We start from the raw sequence: 22,871 nt of genomic DNA, 5'->3' as shown, positions 1-22,871 counted from the left end.
TCAAAGCACACTGCTTATACAGTATCCCAAGCTTACTAAAATGGAATCAATGTATGTGTTGATTGCACCGTACGGAGATAGGAAAACGCTGTATAATGGGATCACCTACTGTATATCCCATGCCCACAGCCCTGATCCTTACACATGGGTTCCCCTATATTCCAACGGCCTCAATTCCCCGGTCTGCTGAAATGTTCAGCTACCTCCAGTCAATACCACAACAAACTCCATCTCCACTCTGAAGAATCTTTCACTTGGCACACTGAAGTCAACCTCAGTCATAGGTCCCTCTCTGCGGACGAGACAAAAGTCCTGTTGCTGGGCATGAACTATGCCCTAACCCCCAGCACTTACCCGTTGAAGAGGTCATTTGCCTTCTTCATAAGTCTACAGCCAACGAGATCCGCCTGCAAATCAACCAAGCCCTCCTGAAACACAAGCCTGCCAAGCCCAATCTCTCAAGACAAGACCGGTCAGCCATCACATCCCTACACCAAGACAAGACCATCCACATCCTCCAGGCAGACAAGGGGAATGCCACCGTGGTCATGGACAAGACTGAGTATGACGACAAGAAGGTAGCAGAAATTCTTGACTCCGGCTGCTACTTTACTCTCAAGGAAGATTCTATCCCCGCTATTGAGAGAAAGCTACAGCAAAAGCTCCTCTCCCTTCAGCACTCCAGCGGTATCTCCCAGTCCTTGTACAGACAACTCTGGCCTGCCAATTCCAAATGCCCAAGCTTCTTTGGGCAACCCAAGATCCACAAGGCAGACACCACACAACACCCCATCGTCACACCAAGAGAGGGTCAAACTTAAAACACAGCCAGATATCTTTCCAAGATACTGCAACCCTGTGGTTATCAACATTGAACGCCACATCCAAAATTCAGACCAGTTTACCAGCTTCATTCAAGGCCTCATGTTTCAGCTAGACGACATCATGGTCGCTTTTGACGTCATCTTCCTCTTCACAAATGTTCCCTCCTCCGAGGCCGCCACCATTTCCAGGCTTAATCTTGTAGATGACCTAGAAGGATTCTTGGTTTGTTAACAAATTTAAGAAAGAAGTTCATGGCAACTGTATACCTGCTGTTATTGTGACATCAAACTGACAGACGTTGGTATTGCCTGCCTGGTCTCGAAAAGTGTAAGTAACTGTAGTTGTGCCGACAGTGAAGGTGGATCCTGGGGTGTGAGTGGATGACACAGTGGGTGTCTGACCCGAATTATCAGTGGCAGTCGGTGGTGTCCAGGTGACAGTTGTACTTGAAACACCCAAAGATACTTCCCGGTTCATGTCAGATGGACAGAGTTGGATGGTAGGTGGAGTGCGATCCACTGCAGCAAAGAGACAAGAAAGTTATAAAGTAGATTATAACTTAACCAAGGTTCAGATTTCTACATATATATATTTCAAAGCACACTGCTTATACAGTATCACAAGCTTACTAAAATGGAATCAATGTATGTGTTGATTGCACCGTACGGAGATAGGAAAACGCTGTATAATGGGATCACCTACTGTATATCCCACGCCCACAGCCCTGATCCTTACACATGGGTTCCCCTATATTCCAACGGCCTCAATTCCCCGGTCTGCTGAAATGTTCAGCTACCTCCAGTCAATACCACAACAAACTCCATCTCCACTCTGAAGAATCTTTCACTTGGCACACTGAAGTCAACCTCAGTCATAGGTCCCTCTCTGCGGACGAGACAAAAGTCCTGTTGCTGGGCATGAACTATGCCCTAACCCCCAGCACTTACCCGTTGAAGAGGTCATTTGCCTTCTTCATAAGTCTACAGCCAACGAGATCCGCCTGCAAATCAACCAAGCCCTCCTGAAACACAAGCCTGCCAAGCCCAATCTCTCAAGACAAGACCGGTCAGCCATCACATCCCTACACCAAGACAAGACCATCCACATCCTCCAGGCAGACAAGGGGAATGCCACCGTGGTCATGGACAAGACTGAGTATGACTACAAGAAGGTAGCAGAAATTCTTGACTCCGGCTGCTACTTTACTCTCAAGGAAGATTCTATCCCCGCTATTGAGAGAAAGCTACAGCAAAAGCTCCTCTCCCTTCAGCACTCCAGCGGTATCTCCCAGTCCTTGTACAGACAACTCTGGCCTGCCAATTCCAAATGCCCAAGCTTCTTTGGGCAACCCAAGATCCACAAGGCAGACACCACACAACACTCCATCGTCACACCAAGAGAGGGTCAAACTTAAAACACAGCCAGATATCTTTCCAAGATACTGCAACCCTGTGGTTATCAACATTGAACGCCACATCCAAAATTCAGACCAGTTTACCAGCTTCATTCATGGCCTCATGTTTCAGCTAGACGACATCATGGTCGCTTTTGACGTCATCTTCCTCTTCACAAATGTTCCCTCCTCCGAGGCCGCCACCATTTCCAGGCTTAATCTTGTAGATGACCTAGAAGGATTCTTGGTTTGTTAACAAATTTAAGAAAGAAGTTCATGGCAACTGTATACCTGCTGTTATTGTGACATCAAACTGACAGACGTTGGTATTGCCTGCCTGGTCTCGAAAAGTGTAAGTAACTGTAGTTGTGCCGACAGTGAAGGTGGATCCTGGGGTGTGAGTGGATGACACAGTGGGTGTCTGACCCGAATTATCAGTGGCAGTCGGTGGTGTCCAGGTGACAGTTGTACTTGAAACACCCAAAGATACTTCCCGGTTCATGTCAGATGGACAGAGTTGGATGGTAGGTGGAGTGCGATCCACTGCAGCAAAGAGACAAGAAAGTTATAAAGTAGATTATAACTTAACCAAGGTTCAGATTTCTACATATATATATATTTCAAAGCACACTGCTTATACAGTATCACAAGCTTACTAAAATGGAATCAATGTATGTGTTGATTGCACCGTACGGAGATAGGAAAACGCTGTATAATGGGATCACCTACTGTATACCCCACGCCCACAGCCCTGATCCTTACACATGGGTTCCCCTATATTCCAACGGCCTCAATTCCCCGGTCTGCTGAAATGTTCAGCTACCTCCAGTCAATACCACAACAAACTCCATCTCCACTCTGAAGAATCTTTCACTTGGCACACTGAAGTCAACCTCAGTCATAGGTCCCTCTCTGCGGACGAGACAAAAGTCCTGTTGCTGGGCATGAACTATGCCCTAACCCCCAGCACTTACCCGTTGAAGAGGTCATTTGCCTTCTTCATAAGTCTACAGCCAACGAGATCCGCCTGCAAATCAACCAAGCCCTCCTGAAACACAAGCCTGCCAAGCCCAATCTCTCAAGACAAGACCGGTCAGCCATCACATCCCTACACCAAGACAAGACCATCCACATCCTCCAGGCAGACAAGGGGAATGCCACCGTGGTCATGGACAAGACTGAGTATGACGACAAGAAGGTAGCAGAAATTCTTGACTCCGGCTGCTACTTTACTCTCAAGGAAGATTCTATCCCCGCTATTGAGAGAAAGCTACAGCAAAAGCTCCTCTCCCTTCAGCACTCCAGCGGTATCTCCCAGTCCTTGTACAGACAACTCTGGCCTGCCAATTCCAAATGCCCAAGCTTCTTTGGGCAACCCAAGATCCACAAGGCAGACACCACACAACACCCCATCGTCACACCAAGAGAGGGTCAAACTTAAAACACAGCCAGATATCTTTCCAAGATACTGCAACCCTGTGGTTATCAACATTGAACGCCACATCCAAAATTCAGACCAGTTTACCAGCTTCATTCAAGGCCTCATGTTTCAGCTAGACGACATCATGGTCGCTTTTGACGTCATCTTCCTCTTCACAAATGTTCCCTCCTCCGAGGCCGCCACCATTTCCAGGCTTAATCTTGTAGATGACCTAGAAGGATTCTTGGTTTGTTAACAAATTTAAGAAAGAAGTTCATGGCAACTGTATACCTGCTGTTATTGTGACATCAAACTGACAGACGTTGGTATTGCCTGCCTGGTCTCGAAAAGTGTAAGTAACTGTAGTTGTGCCGACAGTGAAGGTGGATCCTGGGGTGTGAGTGGATGACACAGTGGGTGTCTGACCCGAATTATCAGTGGCAGTCGGTGGTGTCCAGGTGACAGTTGTACTTGAAACACCCAAAGATACTTCCCGGTTCATGTCAGATGGACAGAGTTGGATGGTAGGTGGAGTGCGATCCACTGCAGCAAAGAGACAAGAAAGTTATAAAGTAGATTATAACTTAACCAAAGTTCAGATTTCTACATATATATATTTCAAAGCACACTGCTTATACAGTATCCCAAGCTTACTAAAATGGAATCAATGTATGTGTTGATTGCACCGTACGGAGATAGGAAAACGCTGTATAATGGGATCACCTACTGTATACCCCACGCCCACAGCCCTGATCCTTACACATGGGTTCCCCTATATTCCAACGGCCTCAATTCCCCGGTCTGCTGAAATGTTCAGCTACCTCCAGTCAATACCACAACAAACTCCATCTCCACTCTGAAGAATCTTTCACTTGGCACACTGAAGTCAACCTCAGTCATAGGTCCCTCTCTGCGGACGAGACAAAAGTCCTGTTGCTGGGCATGAACTATGCCCTAACCCCCAGCACTTACCCGTTGAAGAGGTCATCCAGTGCACCAAACCAGCCATTTGCCTTCTTCATAAGTCTACAGCCAACGAGATCCGCCTGCAAATCAACCAAGCCCTCCTGAAACACAAGCCTGCCAAGCCCAATCTCTCAAGACAAGACCGGTCAGCCATCACATCCCTACACCAAGACAAGACCATCCACATCCTCCAGGCAGACAAGGGGAATGCCACCGTGGTCATGGACAAGACTGAGTATGACGACAAGAAGGTAGCAGAAATTCTTGACTCCGGCTGCTACTTTACTCTCAAGGAAGATTCTATCCCCGCTATTGAGAGAAAGCTACAGCAAAAGCTCCTCTCCCTTCAGCACTCCAGCGGTATCTCCCAGTCCTTGTACAGACAACTCTGGCCTGCCAATTCCAAATGTCCAAGCTTCTTTGGGTAACCCAAGATCCACAAGGCAGACACCCCACAACACCCCATCGTCACACCAAGAGAGGGTCAAACTTAAAACACAGCCAGATATCTTTCCAAGATACTGCAACCCTGTGGTTATCAACATTGAACGCCACATCCAAAATTCAGACCAGTTTACCAGCTTCATTCAAGGCCTCATGTTTCAGCTAGACGACATCATGGTCGCTTTTGACGTCATCTTCCTCTTCACAAATGTTCCCTCCTCCGAGGCCGCCACCATTTCCAGGCTTAATCTTGTAGATGACCTAGAAGGATTCTTGGTTTGTTAACAAATTTAAGAAAGAAGTTCATGGCAACTGTATACCTGCTGTTATTGTGACATCAAACTGACAGACGTTGGTATTGCCTGCCTGGTCTCGAAAAGTGTAAGTAACTGTAGTTGTGCCGACAGTGAAGGTGGATCCTGGGGTGTGAGTGGATGACACAGTGGGTGTCTGACCCGAATTATCAGTGGCAGTCGGTGGTGTCCAGGAGACAGTTGTACTTGAAACACCCAAAGACACCTCCTGGCTCATGTCAGATGGACAGAGTTGGATGGTAGGTGGAGTGCGATCCACTGCAGCAAAGAGACAATAAAGTTATAAAGTATATTATAACTTAACCAAGGTTTAGATTTCTACATATATATATATTTCAAAGAATGATGCTTGTACAGTATCCCAAGCTTACTAAAATGGAATCAATGTATGTGTTGATTGCACCGTACGGAGATAGGAAAACGCTGTATAATGGGATCACCTACTGTATACCCCACGCCCACAGCCCTGATCCTTACACATGGGTTCCCCTATATTCCAACGGCCTCAATTTCCCGGTCTGCTGAAATGTTCAGCTACCTCCAGTCAATACCACAACAAACTCCATCTCCACTCTGAAGAATCTTTCACTTGGCACACTGAAGTCAACCTCAGTCATAGGTCCCTCTCTGCGGACGAGACAAAAGTCCTGTCGCTGGGTATGAACTATGCCCTAACCCCCAGCACTTACCCGTTGAAGAGGTCATCCAGTGCACCAAACCAGCCATTTGCCTTCATCATAAGTCTACAGCCAACGAGATCCGCCTGCAAATCAACCAAGCCCTCCTGAAACACAAGCCTGCCAAGCCCAATCTCTTAAGACAAGACCGGTCAGCCATCACACCCCTACACCAAGACAAGACCATCCACATCCTCCAGGCAGACAAGGGGAATGCCACCGTGGTCATGGGCAAGACTGAGTATGACTGCAAGAAGGTAGCAGAAATTCTTGACTCCGGCTGCTACTTTACTCTCAAGGAAGATTCTATCCCCGCTATTGAGAGAAAGCTACAGCAAAAGCTCCTCTCCCTTCAGCGCTCCAGCGGTATCTCCCAGTCCTTGTACAGACAACTCTGGCCTGCCAATTCCAAATGTCCAAGCTTCTTTGGGCAACCCAAGATCCACAAGGTAGACACCCCACAACACCCCATCGTCACACCAAGAGGGGGTCAAACTTAAAACACAGCCAGATATCTTTCCAAGATACTGCAACCCTGTGGTTGTCAACACTGAACGCCACATCCAAAATTCAGACCAGTTTACCAGCTTCATTCAAGGCCTCACGTTTCAGCTAGACGACATCATGGTCGCTTTTGACGTCATCTTCCTCTTCACAAATGTTCCCTCCTCCGAGGCCGCCACCATTACCAGGCTTAATCTTGTAGATGACCTAGAGGGATTATTGGTTTGTTAACAAATTTAAGAAAGAAGTTCATGGCAACTGTATACCTGCTGTTATTGTGACATCAAACTGACAGACGTTGGTATTGCCTGCCTGGTCTCGAAAAGTGTAAGTAACTGTAGTTGTGCCGACAGTGAAGGTGGATCCTGGGGTGTGAGTGGATGACACAGTGGGTGTCTGACCCGAATTATCAGTGGCAGTCGGTGGTGTCCAGTTGATAATTCCACCTGGAACACCAAGAGATACCTCCCGGTTGATGTTAGATGGGCATGTCTGGATTGTAGGTGGAGTGCTATCCTCTGTAGCAAAGAAACAAACACACAATCATTTGTACTTGGAACACCAAAAGACACCTTCTGGCTGATGTCATACAGATGGACAGAACTGGATGGTAGGTAGAGTGCCGTCCACTGAGGCCAGGCAATAATGATTAAATAAAACTAACTTATGCAAAGATGGTAGTATATGATTAAGTCATTTGGGTTAATAGAGGAGCAAGACGATTTGGTAATTCCAAGCAGCTTTAAGAGCTTCAGAAATATTGTGGTAAGATTGTGAAGTCCAGTTTTATGAATGAAGAAAATTTTTTTCAATGAGGTTGTTGATTGGCCAAATGATCTAAATGAACATCATTAAAAACTGGATACTCAAATGAAAAAAAGCAATCATTTCGTCACCGTTTTGACGAAGAGACGAAAGTCTTACCAGAGAGTAAAAATAGTTAAGATAAATCACATTTGAATTAGGCCTCTTTTTCAAAAAATTAATTCCCCCCAAATATAGCATTTCTTTGACTCATCCAATGCTAGTTCATGACAAAGGGGATTTTAAATGACACCAGACTACAAAATAATATTTATAGAAATCATTTAAAAATGTGGCTTTTGTCTCTGTGAAAATGGCACACACATACAGTACATGCTTTGGCCATAGTGCATGCCAGGTGCAAAATCGTTACATTTATATACATTTTGGGAAACAACAAACCAAGTTTTTTCCATGGTTTTGCCCGAAGTGCTAGCACTTTACATGTTCTTAGGGCAGAAATCTTTCTCTTCTTACGAAAATGACAAATGAGGTTAAGTTGAATTTTTCCCTGAAGAGATCATTATGATTTGACTGATTTAAGTAGACCTAATTGATTTTGTGAAAAAAGGGATATATATATTTAAAACACCATGATTTTGGGCCAATTAGTCTCTTGGTGGAAACGATGACGGTTTCTAGCACAGCATAATTTTGTTAATGAAACTTCCATAATATGCCACTTTAAATAAGCCACATAATGAAGAGGAATGTTGCTTATGAAGAACCACGGGCATACAGGGTGCATATTGCATTTATAATCCCTTTGAGGAGCTTTATTCAAATCTTCTAATCTATTCTTCAACTATTTTAGACTTTTATGATGTTGATTATCTGTAAAAATTTGTCTTGTGACTTCCAAAATAAGATTTTTAGTTGTAACTTTAACAATTTTCTTTACTTGCTCAGATTGAAAGACCTAAAACATAATGATGCTACGCTGTGTATGAGAGCCCAATTTTCAGAAATTTGTATCCTTGTGGAGACATATCATTGTTCTCCAGTACTAATTCAGTCGCGTATGAAACAATATTTTCAAAATGCTCCCATTCCAACATAAATCACTCTCCTTGACTGAAATTCGACCTAATGCCCCTTATATGAAACACTTCAATTTGCGATGATTCTTACACATTAAAAATTTCTCCTTTTGAGCGATTTCCAAATATCAGTTTCATGAAAACTAGGTGCTAATCTAGGTGCTTCATGAAGCACCTGGATTAATAGCTAACAATATCTATCCACTGCTTGGTAAACAGTTCCTGTCTTTTTCAAAATAAAACAGGGCAAAATAAAATATATAACTGCACACTGCACCATTTTTTTATCTGTACACCAACAACACGATATAACCATTCAATCTGTTGTTATGATTGAAATGGCAATATACGTGTACCTTTAAGACTGAGAAGCTTAATTTCATCTTTAAAAAGCACTACTGAATCTTTACAGAATTGGACTTGCCTCTTTGTTGCACAACGACATTGAACCGACACTCAGCACTGTTTCTGGCTGAATCCCTGAAGGTGTACACTACCGTGGTCTGCCCAACCGGAAAACTCTGTCCGGAGGTGTGAGTCATTGTCACAGTCGGAGGTGTGCCGGAATTGTCAGTCGCCGTGACAGCCTGCCAGAAGACGTTTGCCGATACAACATTGAAATCCACCTGCATCAAAATGTCATTTGGGCAGCTCGTGATAACAGGATCCACCCCATCAACTGCCGTCCATCAGAAAAAAACAAGGGGGAAATTTAAAACCTCTGTCACTTCATTTTCCAAGTTACAATACTCTCTGATTTTAAATGAGAACTGAAGCTACGTGTAGGCAGACTGCTAACAAACAACACACAAGACACAATTTAACAACTTATACCATGAAGTGCCTCAAAAATTATACTCGGACAAAGATGGGGAGAGAAACATATTTTACTTTTCTGCCGCAGCTTAACACTATGTTCATTTCTTACTTGAGCCTGCAATTTATAAGGAACTCCACATGAAAAAAACAGTACCTTAAACATGTTGGCAAGGAGCCAGATACCAAACACCGGGCAAAACTGGCTATACAGACACACAGGGCACAACAGAAATATGTAAAATGGACTACCACAGCCATTTAAGAGCCTATCGCTCATAACCCTTTGTGACCACACCAAGGGCAGAGGGTCACTGGATTCAGCTACAGACCACGACAAGGAATAATGACTGAAGAAGGAAAGAATCCAGCTAACATATTCAATTGAGACTTGTGTAAGATGCAATTCACCCACATGTAAAATGTGCACCTGGCCTCTAGTTAGTGCATATGTGTGGGTACTGTCTGATTGACAGGTACAAGAAATAGACGTGAACATGGAATAAGAGACAAAAAAGCATCAACAATTCAATATTGAGGGTATTTTGCCCTTCCCAGCTTATATTTATAGTACTGTATAACGCTGCTGTTTCTATCCTAGCAGAATCTTTTTTAATAGCTAGAACAGGCACAAGGAAATTTGCAGAGCACGAGTCCCTGTACATAAAACTGACAATAAATTTCTTCACCGAACAGCATTTTAAAAACATGTTTTTACTATTGATAGCTGTCATAGGAATTTATATTTTCATTCAGTTGTGTGAATGCAACTTTTGCGACACAACCAATATATCTGCATTGTACCAGCAGCCACCCATGCTCGGGAACAAAAACGTAACTCACCAACGGTAACGGTGAACGTGCACGACGCAGAATTGAGATTGGCATCGGTGGCCGTGTAGGTAAGAGTGTAAAAGCCGAACTGGTAGAAGGAGCCAGGTGGCTGACCTAACGTGAGCGTCACGGTTGGTGTTACCCCAGAGTTGTCGCTTGCCGTCGCTGGGGACCAGGTCACTGTTCCTCCATTGTTGTTGCCTGTGGTGATAGTCTGCATGACATTGCCTGGACAAACAATTGTTGGGGGGAGATTGTCCTCTGCAAGGAAATGAACAATTGACAGGGTCACAGCTAAATTCATAAGATGGCCATTTTAAAATTGTGTCTCGTTGATCTACTTAATCAATTGAAAACTATGAAATGGGAAAAGGCCCGACTATGTTGCTATAAGTACAGATGTTGCTTTGCTTTGAAAAAATATTTCTCATCTGGTCAATATTAAAGGTGAAGTAACTTTTGACCATACTTTGGGAATAGATATCAGAACACATGAGCGCTATTTATGATTTGTCCCTATTACACCATCTCTGTTTCCACACACGTTAATTTTTTAGAAATTTTGTTACACAACTGGGGTGCTTTTGATTCAAGATTGCCGCCTACATGTAGTAAACAAGCCCAAATCCACTGACTAGATGTGGTATACCACTGTACACCACATCCCTTGGGTGTATGCAAAAATCATATTTAAATCGGAGGATTTCGGAGTGTTAGGGTTAAGATGAAGAAGTCGTACTCTTTCAAAAAACACAATCAATCATTACAGGATTGGACTTGCCTCTTTGTTGCACAACGACATTGAATCGACACTCAGCACTGTTTCTGGCTGAATCCATGAAGGTGTACACTACCGTGGTCTGCCCAACCAGAAAACTCTGTCCGGAGGTGTGAGTCATTGTCACAGTCGGAGGTGTGCCGGAATTGTCAGTCGCCGTGACGGCCTGCCAGAAGACGTTTGCCGATCCAACATTGAAATCCACCTCCATGAAAATGTCATTTGGGCAGCTCGTGATAACAGGATTCACTCCATCAACTGCCATCCATCAGAAAAAAACAAGGGGGAAATGTAACACAACTTTGTCACTTACTTTTCTGAAATCCCAATACTCTCTGATTAGAGTGTTAAGGAACATAAACTTTTATCCATAATTTAGAAATACCCATCAGAAGAGAGATGTTAATTTCTAATTTGCCTCAGCTACAATATCTGTGTTTTCACACATGTTCAGTTTTAGAAAAGTTTTACAGGGATCCCCTTGTTATTAATTCAAGATGGCTGATGCTAAGCCAGACTGGGACTTGACCACGCCAAGTGCTGTATCCAGTTTATTGGTACACCAAATTTGTTGGCATAATTGACATGTCACTACACACAGAAAAGTTATATTAAGCTCTGATTGTTAACACCTTGTCTTTAAAAACCATTTTAAAGAGCACTTCTGACATACCGGCACTTTGCTAAAACCCATAACTCTGGAACGATGATCTTAGAACATAAAATATGACTGAGTGCCGATCATGTAATGTAGAAAGTACTAGCTGGTGCACATATGTGGGCGATTAAGGACTGTGCCGAATATCCAAATATACGGATATTCGATCGAGTATCAAATATTTCAATATTAATTTCTGAATATGAATATTCGAATGCAAAATTCATGAAAATGAAGAGAGGATTTCCTTTGTTTTAAATGAGAAAAATTCCACTGTGGAGGCTTTTATCAAGCAGATTCAAATGAAAAGCAAATCTTACAGCAATTCAAAACGTAAATTATTCATTTAAAAATTTAAAAGGACAAGAAGTGTTCTTCATCTCTCAATCTTGATGAATGGGGCTGGAGATACATGTAGTCCTCGACGTGAGAAACTATTATAGTGATTACAGTATAATGTAAAAGTGTGTGTGTTATTGCAACTGATTTTGTGTATGGATTGTTCATCAACAATCTGTCGGTCGGGACGACCGAACATTCGGATATTCAATGGAATTGAAGGTCGAATATTCAAATAGTGAATTATTCAAATTGACTGAGCCCCAGGGTGATTAAACTGACGTGCATGCAAGATAACTGTGAACATAAAAAAGAGAAAGAAAAAGGTGTTTTGGTCTTCACTGTCGTATAAACATTTTGTACTAGTGGTGTTTCCATAAAAAGCAGAATCTTTTTCAATAGCTAGAATGGGCACAAGGAAAAATGGCCATAGATGAGTCCATTTACACAAAACTAACTAAGATAGAATTAGTTTTTTACACATTTCTACTGTTGATGGCCATTTTGGGGTTGTTTTACATGTACATGCAGTGATTGTGAGTTTACTGTTGTCATCAACAGCTGCCACCTCACTCAGATGTGCAACTCACCAACGGTAATGGAGAAGGTGCATGACGCAGAATTGGCACTGGCATCAGTGGCCGTGTAGGTAACAGAGTGCAAGCCGAACTGGTAGAAGGAGCCAGGTGGCTGACCTAATGTGAGCGTCACGGTTGGTGTTACCCCAGAGTTGTCGGATGCAGTCGCTGGGGACCAGTTCACTATTCCTCCATTGCGGTTGCCTGTGGTGATAGTCTGCATTATGTCGCCCGGACAAGCAATCACTGGGGGGATGTTGTCCACTGCAACAACATGAAAAAAAAGTGAATGGGTCAGGAGCAAGAAGTTAATTTGACATACTGGCCATTTTGGACTGGTGCTCCCAAATCCATTTTTATCCATGAAACATAATGAAACGGAAAAGGGTCTGTTGCTGTAATGACGGGTATTTCAGCCTCACTATTTTTTTATTTGGACAATAAAGGTGCCAAAATTTTTTCTGTATAAGTTGGAACTACTCATTGGAACACAGAGACGCTTATCTATAATGTGTTCCTTCTGCACCATCTTTATTCCTGCATGTTAAGTTTTCAAACATATTTTTTACGGGAAATCGCCAAGCTGTTGATTCAGAATGGTCCACTTATGAATGAAGGCCAAGCCAGACTGGGGCTTGACAGCAAGGCTTCTGCAGAACAATTCTCAATGCTACACATGTTGAGTATGTCAGCGTCAGAATGTACTATGCATAAACCTCCCTGTCCTCCCCCCCCCCCGGCATCTCATAATTCTGCTAACTTCTGAAGCTACGGCAGCTGTAATACCAGAATATCTTCCAGTGCCATCACTGGTATGCTCATGAAAATATTGAAATAGCATGGTAAGGATTCAAAAGATAGGTAAATGGGACACAGAGGTGAATTTTACGTACCTGTGAACCAGCGTACCCGGAAGCCTTCATACTCGATATTCTTATCCGTCAAGAAGTAGAGAAAGGCGGTGTCAGAAAAGATGCTGTACGAGCCGGTTGGGGTTATCCGCCCATCAAAGAAGTACAAGTCTGGGGGATTGGACACTCCCCGCAATTCACTGATGACGGGTGTGACACCCCTCCCAATGTACAACTCATCCTTGGGTGACTCCACACCAAAAGGTGAGTCAAAGGAGAAGACAATTTCAGCAGCTCCAGGGATGTAGAGTAGGTACACAGCAATGAAGCGGGGATTGTATGGGTTGGGGTAATTTTGTGAGGCAAATGTACCCGTGGCACAAGATTCACCATAACAAGTGATGACTTGCTGATTATCTGTTCATGCCAAAAAATTGGTCATGGGAAAAGAAGAAAGATGTGTACCATGTCAGTGTTCTGCTTTCGCCTGCCATGTCACTATTTTAGATTTTGCCTACGAGTGGTTAGTGAGTGACAAGTGGCCCTCAGTTCAACAGCAAAAGAACAAGTCACAAAGGGTTGGACAAAAAAAAAATCTCACATATCTCTTTGAATGCTGTTGCATGCTAAATGGAAATACTTCTCTCTTCATTTTTTTTTAAACCTGGACTTTCTAAGCTGCTCACAAGAAATGACAGGCATGTTTGTAAACAAAAGGAAAAAACTCATGACACCAGGGGCCATTTTCATGAACATGTTTGCACAAAAAAGTACAGAAAGTCCATGCTATACAAAACAGCCCAGTCTGAACTGCATGTGATGTGTTCCAGGTGACAAAGGAGCAAGGGACGAGCTTGCCTTCCCCAGAAAAAAATGGACAAAAACAAGCAAAGAAAAGAAAAGTAATTTTTTCATAATTGTTTTAAAATGGAAAGGATGAAAATCACTAATTTGCTTTGGAAAACTGATCCCCCCTTATCATGGTTAATGGTTTATCAGGTTGTTGCTGATGAGTGATTTGCCCCCACTGTGGAAATTCTCTGCACCCTTACCTTGGAAAAGTGATTTGGTCCCCCCCTCCCCCACCTTGTCAATTTGCAAAAAAAAAAAAAAAAATTATTTGCCTACTCGGCTGTGCCATAAAATTAAATCCAGAATGTTGACTTCTGCGTGTAAGTTTTTCTTTATCAGTAGGTGTTCCAAATCACTTTTCATGGTCCCCAATCATGACTTGCTTGGTCAGTCAATCCACCTGTCTGTAAGTTGACTGGTTAGTCTATCGGTTGTCCATTGGTCCAACTGTTGCTGGGTGTGTCAGTCAATTGGTTGCTCAGTCACTGGGCTGATCAGTCAGATGATCATTAAAAATCATTATAATTGATTCAATTCAATTCAAATTGATTCTCCTCAATTCCTTATTGTTTGCATGGTTTGCATGTTCAGAACTTTTTTCAACATCAGTTCCCTAGAATTTCAGATTGATATGCCAATATTGAGATTGGTTGATGAAGAGAAATTGACAAAAAAAATCCAGCAGAGCGGTTGTTACAATGAAAATAATAAAGTGCGACTTTTCAAGACTTTTTCTCCCAAAGTTGGCTGTGAGCAAGTGAATCTTGTCTTTTGCATACAAGGACTAAAAACAGTAACATGACCTGACTGATTAAATACTATAAAAATCCAGAATGTGGGGATCAAATGTCCCTGTTCAGTACATTTACTTGACCATGTACACCAACCTAAATTTTGATCGCAGTTGACGCCAACTCGGAAGGGCTGGCTACATTCACAAATGAAGTTGAGTTGGCCGGGGACATCTCTGGTGTGGCACGTTAAGCTCTGATCAGTGCACTGATTTACTGGACACACTGAAACATAAACAAACAAAAAATGCAATCACAATACCACTAAAGTTTTACAGTGTTATTTGTTCAGACAAATCTGTTGACAGCTGTGCATGTGACTCGGAAACCTAGCTCTGAGGCTCATTATATATAATGGGGAACTTCACCGTTTTCCTCTCGTCCTGTGGGCCCCAAGTGGGGTTACCAAATGTCTCATCTTCTTGGGTAATGGTAAGTGATGGTCATTAGCAGGCCTTGATCTTAGCACTAGACCAGCCGACAAAATTCTAGTAAAAACTCCTTCAGGTTGGTAAAAGGCATAAAAATAATCTTTAACTTGCCCAGTGGGCTAGTAAAAAAAAAGAAATACATGTTTCTACCTGTTCGAAACTGCCATTTGTCTTAATGTAAAGATAACTAAAAGAAGTGTTGTACACTCCAATTGTACATGATGTTTGTTATAAACCGTAACAGTGTGAATCCTCTGCTTTTAAATGTTGAAATTGACAGCAAGACTTCAGTTACGGTTAAAATGTTTATGAAGTTGAAACAAGCCAGTTGAAGTTATTTGTGCTAAAAAATGTCCGGTGGGAAAGTAAAAGTTCCTGCTGGCTAGTGAAAAAATAAGCTAACTTGCCTCGGGGCTAGTTAAAAATAATTTAAGGGTTCAGAACTGAGTCAATCATGAATGTACTACACAGTGACAGATCCAGATCACCTTCTGAACAATCCAATGCACATTCACCTGGGTTCAGACTGTCTACAGGAAGTGATAGCATTTCATACCAAAATTGTTCTTCTCTGAAACAAAATCAAAACCAAAATCTGTTCACATCTTCATACAGAGTCAGTTTAGAGGCAAATAACGGCCTGTTTGTTTTGCAAGGATTTGAATCTCGATCAGCGATCCCAAGGCTGGTTTCGCACCACCCATTGGGCGGGTTCTGGCATCAGTGAAGCAATGTCAGATACAAACTGGTCACCTTAATTCTCAGCATTTGTACAGGATGGACCCCAAGAGCTGCAAGGCAGTTTCTACAGTTCCAGATCCAGCACGCCATGCAGCCTAACTGCGCTGCTGCATGCATGGTTCCAGGTTTACTGCAACAGCATCTATATTAGATGTCACCAGCTGTTTAAAAAGCGAGGCAGTCAAAGTTGACTTATTTTACATCATTTAATTGCTTGTACAATTGTAACTTCATGGTGTGCTCAAGGCTTCTGGGGATCCTGCCTGACGACTGGTTGTTTCCGTCATTGCACTAAGCTGAAACTGGCCTGGGAATGAATGTCACATTCGACCATCACAGTTTTCATGTGTCAGTTTTCATGTCAGTTCACCCTAATTTTTCAACTTGTTCCTCCATCCCAAGTACTGAACTAGTCTGAGTAAGTTGGACCCTACATACCCCTTTCTTAATGTTTGAACATAATCTTTAGTTGTGCTTAAAAATAAAAGGCACTAGAAGGGCTGCATGGACGGAGCCTCTCACACACTGACAGAGGGCACAATTTAAAGGGAGAAAAGCAATCAATTTGTTTTCATACAAACCTTCAAATTGCACTTTTGTGTCTCAATTAACGTTATTTTCAACTTTTGTTTCACTGTTTCAAAAAGCATTTTGCCGCCTTTTTGGTTTTTATGTTAATGAGATTTCCATATTCATGAGCCAAACTGTGATGTCATTCAAGAAAGACAGCCTACATGCAAATCTTACCATTGGTTTGTACATAAAAAGTCTCACATTTTTGCTGCCCAGAGTAACTTTTCTCTTCTTTGCTGATTAATTGCTGTTTTGGTGCAAAGTAATAACTGTGTTTTTCTGAGAAATATTTTGAATAAGTAAATTCTGGTTTCACAAATTGAACGTGCAGTTGCAATGAATTTTTGTTGTACACAATTTTTCTGCATCTTTGTACTCTTCCTTGCTGTATAAAAACTCATTTACACTCCCATTTTGGTTAATTACCCATGCTGTTCTGGAGAACTGAGGGCGCTGTTGCTCTGAAATCATCAAGGGAAGACATGGTTCAGTGCATAGGTGTTTCTGTTCAAATTGTGAACCCAGAACTTACCTACTGAAAACATTTCTGAGAGAGAGATTAACATTTCTTGTTGCTTTGCACATGAACAACAATGAATCAGCAAAGAACAGAAAACTGAGTCCAGGAAAATCTACAAAAGTGCAGAACCTTTTGTGTACAAACCATTGTAACATTGAGGCTTCCTCCTGAGATGACGTCACAGTTTTGCTCATGAATATGGATATCTAATTAGCATAAAAGCAAAAAAGGCATTAAAATACCCTTTGCAATAATGAAACAGAAGTTGAAAATAACGTTAACTGAGGCAGAAAGGTGCATTTTGGAGGTTTGTAATAAAAAAATCTATTGCTGCCACCCTTTAATAGAAAACCCTATGCAATAAACTCTGTCTTCCCTGGATGACTTCGTAGCAACAGCACCCTCACATGGATAATTTTAAGTGACTAAAAAGTGCACTTTTCAGTGCATTCAACCAAATGAGAGTGTAAAAGAGTTTTCATATGTTGAAGAAGAGTACAAAGTTGCAGAAAAATTGTCTCTAACACAGCGTCATATCAGCTACCATTTCAACTTTGGGGTTCCTCAAGGTTCACGTCTGGGCCCCGTGCTTTTAAGGGCTTCTCCAAGTTCACTTTTCAAGGTAATCAACAATTACTTGTACATGTACATGATCAGTGGTTATGGTCATGCTGATGAAACTCAGCTGCAAAGTTTTTCTCCTTTACTCAGCGAATAAAATTCATTCATGGGAGAATAATTGAAAAATGCCTGGTTTTGGTTCAAGCATGGACGCTGAAACACAAGCTGAAACTTAATGCTGGCAAAACAGAGGTCATTAAATGTTGGGTCTCAACAGCAACTACAGTAGATTAAATTAATCTTGATCATGTTAAAAGTGGTGTCTACAGTTTAGGGTCTGATTGAATTCTCAATTCTGGACACCCACGTCAATCATGTTTGCAAGAAGGTGAATTATACATGTAGTTTACATAATTTGTGTTGAATTTGAAAAATATCTGAATCAAGGAGCCACCGAGTCTTTGGTTCATTCACTGATTACATCTCCCCTGGACAATGTCAACTATGTAATGTATGGTACATGTATGTCTCAAGTTTAAGATCTTGCTTTGGTTTTCAAAGTGTTACAGAGCAAAGCACCAACTTTAATACTTGTCTGACTTGATTGTGAGATCCCGCTGTGCTTACGGCTTGCATAGTCAGAATACTTTGAATTGTCAAGTTGCTTGATCGTACTATGAACTCAATGATTGACGTTGTGGAACTCTTTGCTACACACCAGTGAAAGGGTATTACAAATGAAAATAACTTTAACTGCACAATCAAGATGTATCTTTTTAATAAATTTTATAATTAACTAGGCTTTATTTACATGTCTTTGTGATCATTTAATTGCTCTTGTAATGTGGTGTGCATTTTATGTTTTGTTTGATCTACATGTAGCTTGGCCAACAGGGCCAACATTGTTTCAGTTCAACAAACACACGGTAGGACTGTGTCTGTGTTTGCCTGCGGGCCAACTTACATCAAACACAATCTGGTCTATTGCATGCAATAATGCATGTACTGTGTGCTATGTACACGTACACTGTACATGCATCGTTCTGGCGATGACGCCATCCAATCAGCCTCGGAGCGCGAACAGCGAAAGGGAATTTTTTGTGGGTGGGAAAACGCAGGATCTTTTTATTCATTTTGCAGTCACAATTAATGGGATAAACATTAAATTTATGTTTTGAAATGGTTATAGTTATTTTGAAATACTTCACGCAAACTAAATGTTTTCTATTTCTGTAACCCTTTAATCATGAACCTGTCATGTCTGCCCTCAGTCAGGTATCCCTTTCACTATCAGCATGATCATGGTACATAGGCCTATCATCGATCATGCCCCCAGAACTGTGGGGTCCGACGTCCGCTCCACTGGGAGTGGACGTCCGACCCCACAGTTCTGGGGATAGGCCAAGGCCTATCAGTGAGTGCACACTCTGCAGTCCTATACTCTAGGGTCCAAGTTGTTGGGACAAATAAATCATCCCTGTCAAGGTTACCCTGAGCTGCTGATCTAACAAATTCCCCTCTTCAAAATGTGGCAGTCGAGATTCGCGAGAAGCAAATCTGCATGTCATCATGAGAATTATGAGAGAGGCCCACCGACAGACCAAGGCCTGGCTAGGTCATCGTATTCTTTCATACCTCAGGTTGGCATTAGTACTAGTATGAGCATGGGTCGAAAAAGAGGAACATGAACGCACTACTGCACTAGCAGCGGTGATGCACGAAGCATGAGGCGCCTTCTACTGCAAGCCACAAGCCAGTCTACGTACCTTTCCCTGGATATTTCGGGAAATCAAAACCCTTAAAATACAGACGTACCTCTTAACATTCCCTACCTTCAAGCTCTTAATTACCAAGAACTGTAATCGTGTTGTATCTTGAGTAGGCCTAACTTCACGGAGGTAGCTGTCAGACCTTGTCTTTGAAAATCCCGCACATCACTCGCACGTGTCGCGCACAGAGAAGACACAATGTGGTACCATTTTTAGCTACATGTAACAGTTCAACTTAAAACGTCTAGGTACATGACGAAGCGACTTACCGATTTATGGTACTTATTTGACATAGAGCGCACCATGAAATAGCCGTTGAAAACTTGAAACAATGGTGGGTGCATTATCGGCACCGTGCACGTTTCGTTGCGCTGCGTTTTATGTTTTGTGTATAACAGGAAAAGCCAGTCCAAGTAAAGGCAGATATGATACACAGAAAAAGTCAACCCCCTTCAGAAGGTTAACTTAACTTCAATTCAAGACCTGTTCCAAAAAGGCTAGAATTAGTGAAAGTGAAGAATTTCCAACCAGTGAAAATTGCACAGCATTTCCAGTAGGCGGTTGTAGGATTCGCTATTTTTTTATGCTGTGACACAAAAACAGAGTTGGTTTTTTTTGGGAGGGGGCAAGGATTAGTAGTCTGAGAATGTTGAACATTGTCGTTCCATTCATGTACGTGTAGTCGAACACTAGCGTGCTTTATTTTAAAGGTAGTGTTTGTATGATCCAAGTTGTAATTACCTGGCCTATAAACTCCAGCAACAAGGAAGATTCTTTACAGAAATAAGCTAATCAGTTAAAGCTAGGTCTGTCGTTGGAAAACTTTTACATACCACTTCTGAAAAAAATTTTTTTTTTCATTATTGCCATATATTAAGCTTTTAAAGTTACTCAACATATATGACTAAACACTGGGCAGAAAGTAACTTAAAATGGGACTGAAAATGGGCTCTTACGCCACTGTTGCTTGCTCCTGTTGTCTAAACTTCTTTTTTTATATCTGAACACAATCCCTACATTTCAAAACCCGTGGTGACATTGTCACGTCGCCACCTTTTTTCAACCATTATTTTGCTATATAGTGTAGAAGCAGGACAAAAGCCGCTTGCTCCGTACCCTCAACCTCAAAAACAAACTTAATTTATTTTCAAATTTTTTTTGTCCACCTAACAGCCAGGGGTAAAATAGTTAAATCCTGTCCCGGGGTGCAACCTTCAAATTATCGCTTTCAGAACGTAGAATAGAAAGAGCCCTTAATCCTACTCCCGGGAGATTTCCGCTACGCTACTACACATTGAAAGATGTGATCTAAACTCTTCCAGGTGGGCCCCATAACAGTTTGCTGAATAATGAAATATGAATACATAATCCAAAAAGCATTAACAATTTTGAACTTACGTTGTGCCGCAGCAAGCTCAATGCTGAGAACAAAAATCGCAGTCCACACTGCTGCTTTGGTCGTCATGGTGCAAGACCCCGTGCGCTGTGGGCTCGAGCTATCTACTGACGATAGTAAGCCCCCAAACGCGTGACACCCACCAAGAGACTTTTTCTAGGTATAAAGCAGACGATTCAACACCGAGCAAAACGACCCCCTTGAAGTGAGAGCTGAGCTGGTAGTAACCAGTCTCCTACAGTTTCCTGAGTGCCGACTCTCCCCCGAAAATAGGTTCACTGGAGGCGTTGCTCCGTAAAGAAATTCAAAGTCGATCGAGCAACAAAGCCCACCCCCGGACTGGTGTCTCGTCGCGGTTACACATGCATTGTCATCTCAGTCCAAAAACAGGCATGGGAACTGATCTGCAAAAATAACATCTTGGCACCTCTTGTGCTGTGAATCAGCATTATGAAAACAATACCAACAATATTGCCATGGAGATTTGGCCATGACACTAGAAAACTGGAATGCTCGTCCCACTCGATACCAGGACATAACTATGAGATCAAGAAAGAATGTAAAAACGTAAAGGTAAAGAAATGTGGGCTTGGTTTATCCAAACATGATGCAACTATCTCTATAAAAGCACTATTTTTGTGTGTTACATTGCTTTTCATACAGTCGAGAACAGAACTTTAAAGACGAATGAATCTTGAAAAAAGCAATGTTTCATATGTTATATAATTCCATTTCCTTTCATATATATTTGAAGATAGAACTTTAAAGTTGAAAAGTTAAAAGGCCTAATTGAAATCTCTTAGGAGAGAATTGGGGACTGTCATTCCCATTTCGTTATGTAACAAATTTGTAGGATGTCATTAATTGTTCTTGTTGACAATAAAATCGGTGATCCTTTTATTAATAAAGCACTGAATAAATACACATGATCATGCGCGGAAAAGAAAAGCTAAACATTTTGAAAGTAAAAAGGGTACATTATTCAGAGAATAAGATTAAATTTTATAACAAATCGTTCCACTAAATAATGAATAAATGAAGCTGTCTGTTGGCGATTGAGACCTAGATAGTTCCCTGGGAAGTGCACAGAAAAAGCTAAAAAGACATACATTGAAAATTGGTTTATTTTACTCATTAACAAAACTATAAACTGGTTTGTCAAAACAAAGTTTTTAATCTGAGTGATGAACATGTTCTAAAATCGCATGATAACAATGTTTAATACATATGGGTCTGTCAGGCTCATTTCGAGCGGACCCCAAAATGGAGTTTACAATGGTCTGCTTCACTGAATTAGCAATCATAATAGATACAAGACTCCGAGGCATCCCGGACGATCCTGTAGTAAGTACACGGCCAGTCACGCATGCCGATCGAGCTTTGATGTCGTGAAATCGCTTGTGATTACATTATGTGGTGCTGTACCCTGGAGTGTGGCAATGCTAGATTCAACAGCCATCATTCCCACGGCAGCGATACTCATTACATGAGATGTTTACGCCTGGGTAAATAAAATGGTAATAATAACCAAAAGCAGCTGAAAATTCGAACATAACATACATGGGATCACGATAGCTGAAAACGAGTTTACCTGAACTTGGGTTCAAATTCAGGCATATCGAAGAGAGCGGTAGGCCTACTCGTATTCGTTCCTACATATATTATTGCGGAAACGTGGAAACGCAGATTGTCACTTTAAGCTCCTGTATGACGTGACTGAGCACGTATAGTCGTGATTTGCAAGAAATCTCTCTCTCGTTTTCACCAAAAAAAGCATCTCATTGGTCGAGTTTAAACTGCAAGGTATAGTGGCCGTGACGGAACATAAACAGTCGTGACATTGTATTGGCAACACATTTTTCCCCAAAGCGTGTTGTGATTCAGGGGCGGATCCAGGAATTTCTCAAGGGGGAGGGGGCAGGCCATTCAGATTTTTTCATGCCCGATTGTTGCAGACTGGTGGGGGCACATAACACATTACATTGTTACTGATGAA

General features: G+C 42.0%; 1 protein-coding gene across 8 annotated transcripts in view; it reads right to left on the bottom strand.

Moving 5' to 3' along the window:
• LOC110988490 (uncharacterized) overlaps nt 1–21,117 on the bottom strand; it is a 76,205-nt gene extending 55,088 nt beyond the window's left edge. For 4 of the 8 annotated variants that reach the window (XM_087137643.1, XM_087137647.1, XM_087137645.1 and 1 more), the window contains exons 1-12: nt 20,878–21,117; nt 14,981–15,109; nt 13,284–13,658; nt 12,403–12,654; nt 10,819–11,073; nt 10,047–10,298; nt 8,812–9,066; nt 6,810–7,061; nt 5,369–5,620; nt 3,930–4,181; nt 2,510–2,761; nt 1,092–1,343 (exon numbers count right to left, since the gene is read on the bottom strand). In XM_087137643.1, the coding sequence (XP_086993769.1) occupies nt 1,092–1,343; nt 2,510–2,761; nt 3,930–4,181; nt 5,369–5,620; nt 6,810–7,061; nt 8,812–9,066; nt 10,047–10,298; nt 10,819–11,073; nt 12,403–12,654; nt 13,284–13,658; nt 14,981–15,109; nt 20,878–20,944 (2,845 nt within the window). In that variant the 5' untranslated portion in view covers nt 20,945–21,117. The remainder of the gene's footprint in view (nt 1–1,091; nt 1,344–2,509; nt 2,762–3,929; nt 4,182–5,368; nt 5,621–6,809; nt 7,062–8,811; nt 9,067–10,046; nt 10,299–10,818; nt 11,074–12,402; nt 12,655–13,283; nt 13,659–14,980; nt 15,110–20,877) is intronic. The other 4 variants (XM_087137642.1, XM_087137646.1, XM_087137644.1 and 1 more) reach the window with 1 other exon arrangement.
• Nucleotides 21,118–22,871: the final 1,754 nt, after the last annotated feature.

Source organism: Acanthaster planci, linkage group LG06 (genome assembly GCF_054643075.1).
Source record: "Acanthaster planci isolate LZ-2023a linkage group LG06, COTS_SCS, whole genome shotgun sequence".
NCBI lineage: Eukaryota > Metazoa > Echinodermata > Asteroidea > Valvatida > Acanthasteridae > Acanthaster > Acanthaster planci.
Note: the sequence above shows the minus strand (reverse complement) of the source record. Positions and strands in the feature narration are given on the sequence as shown.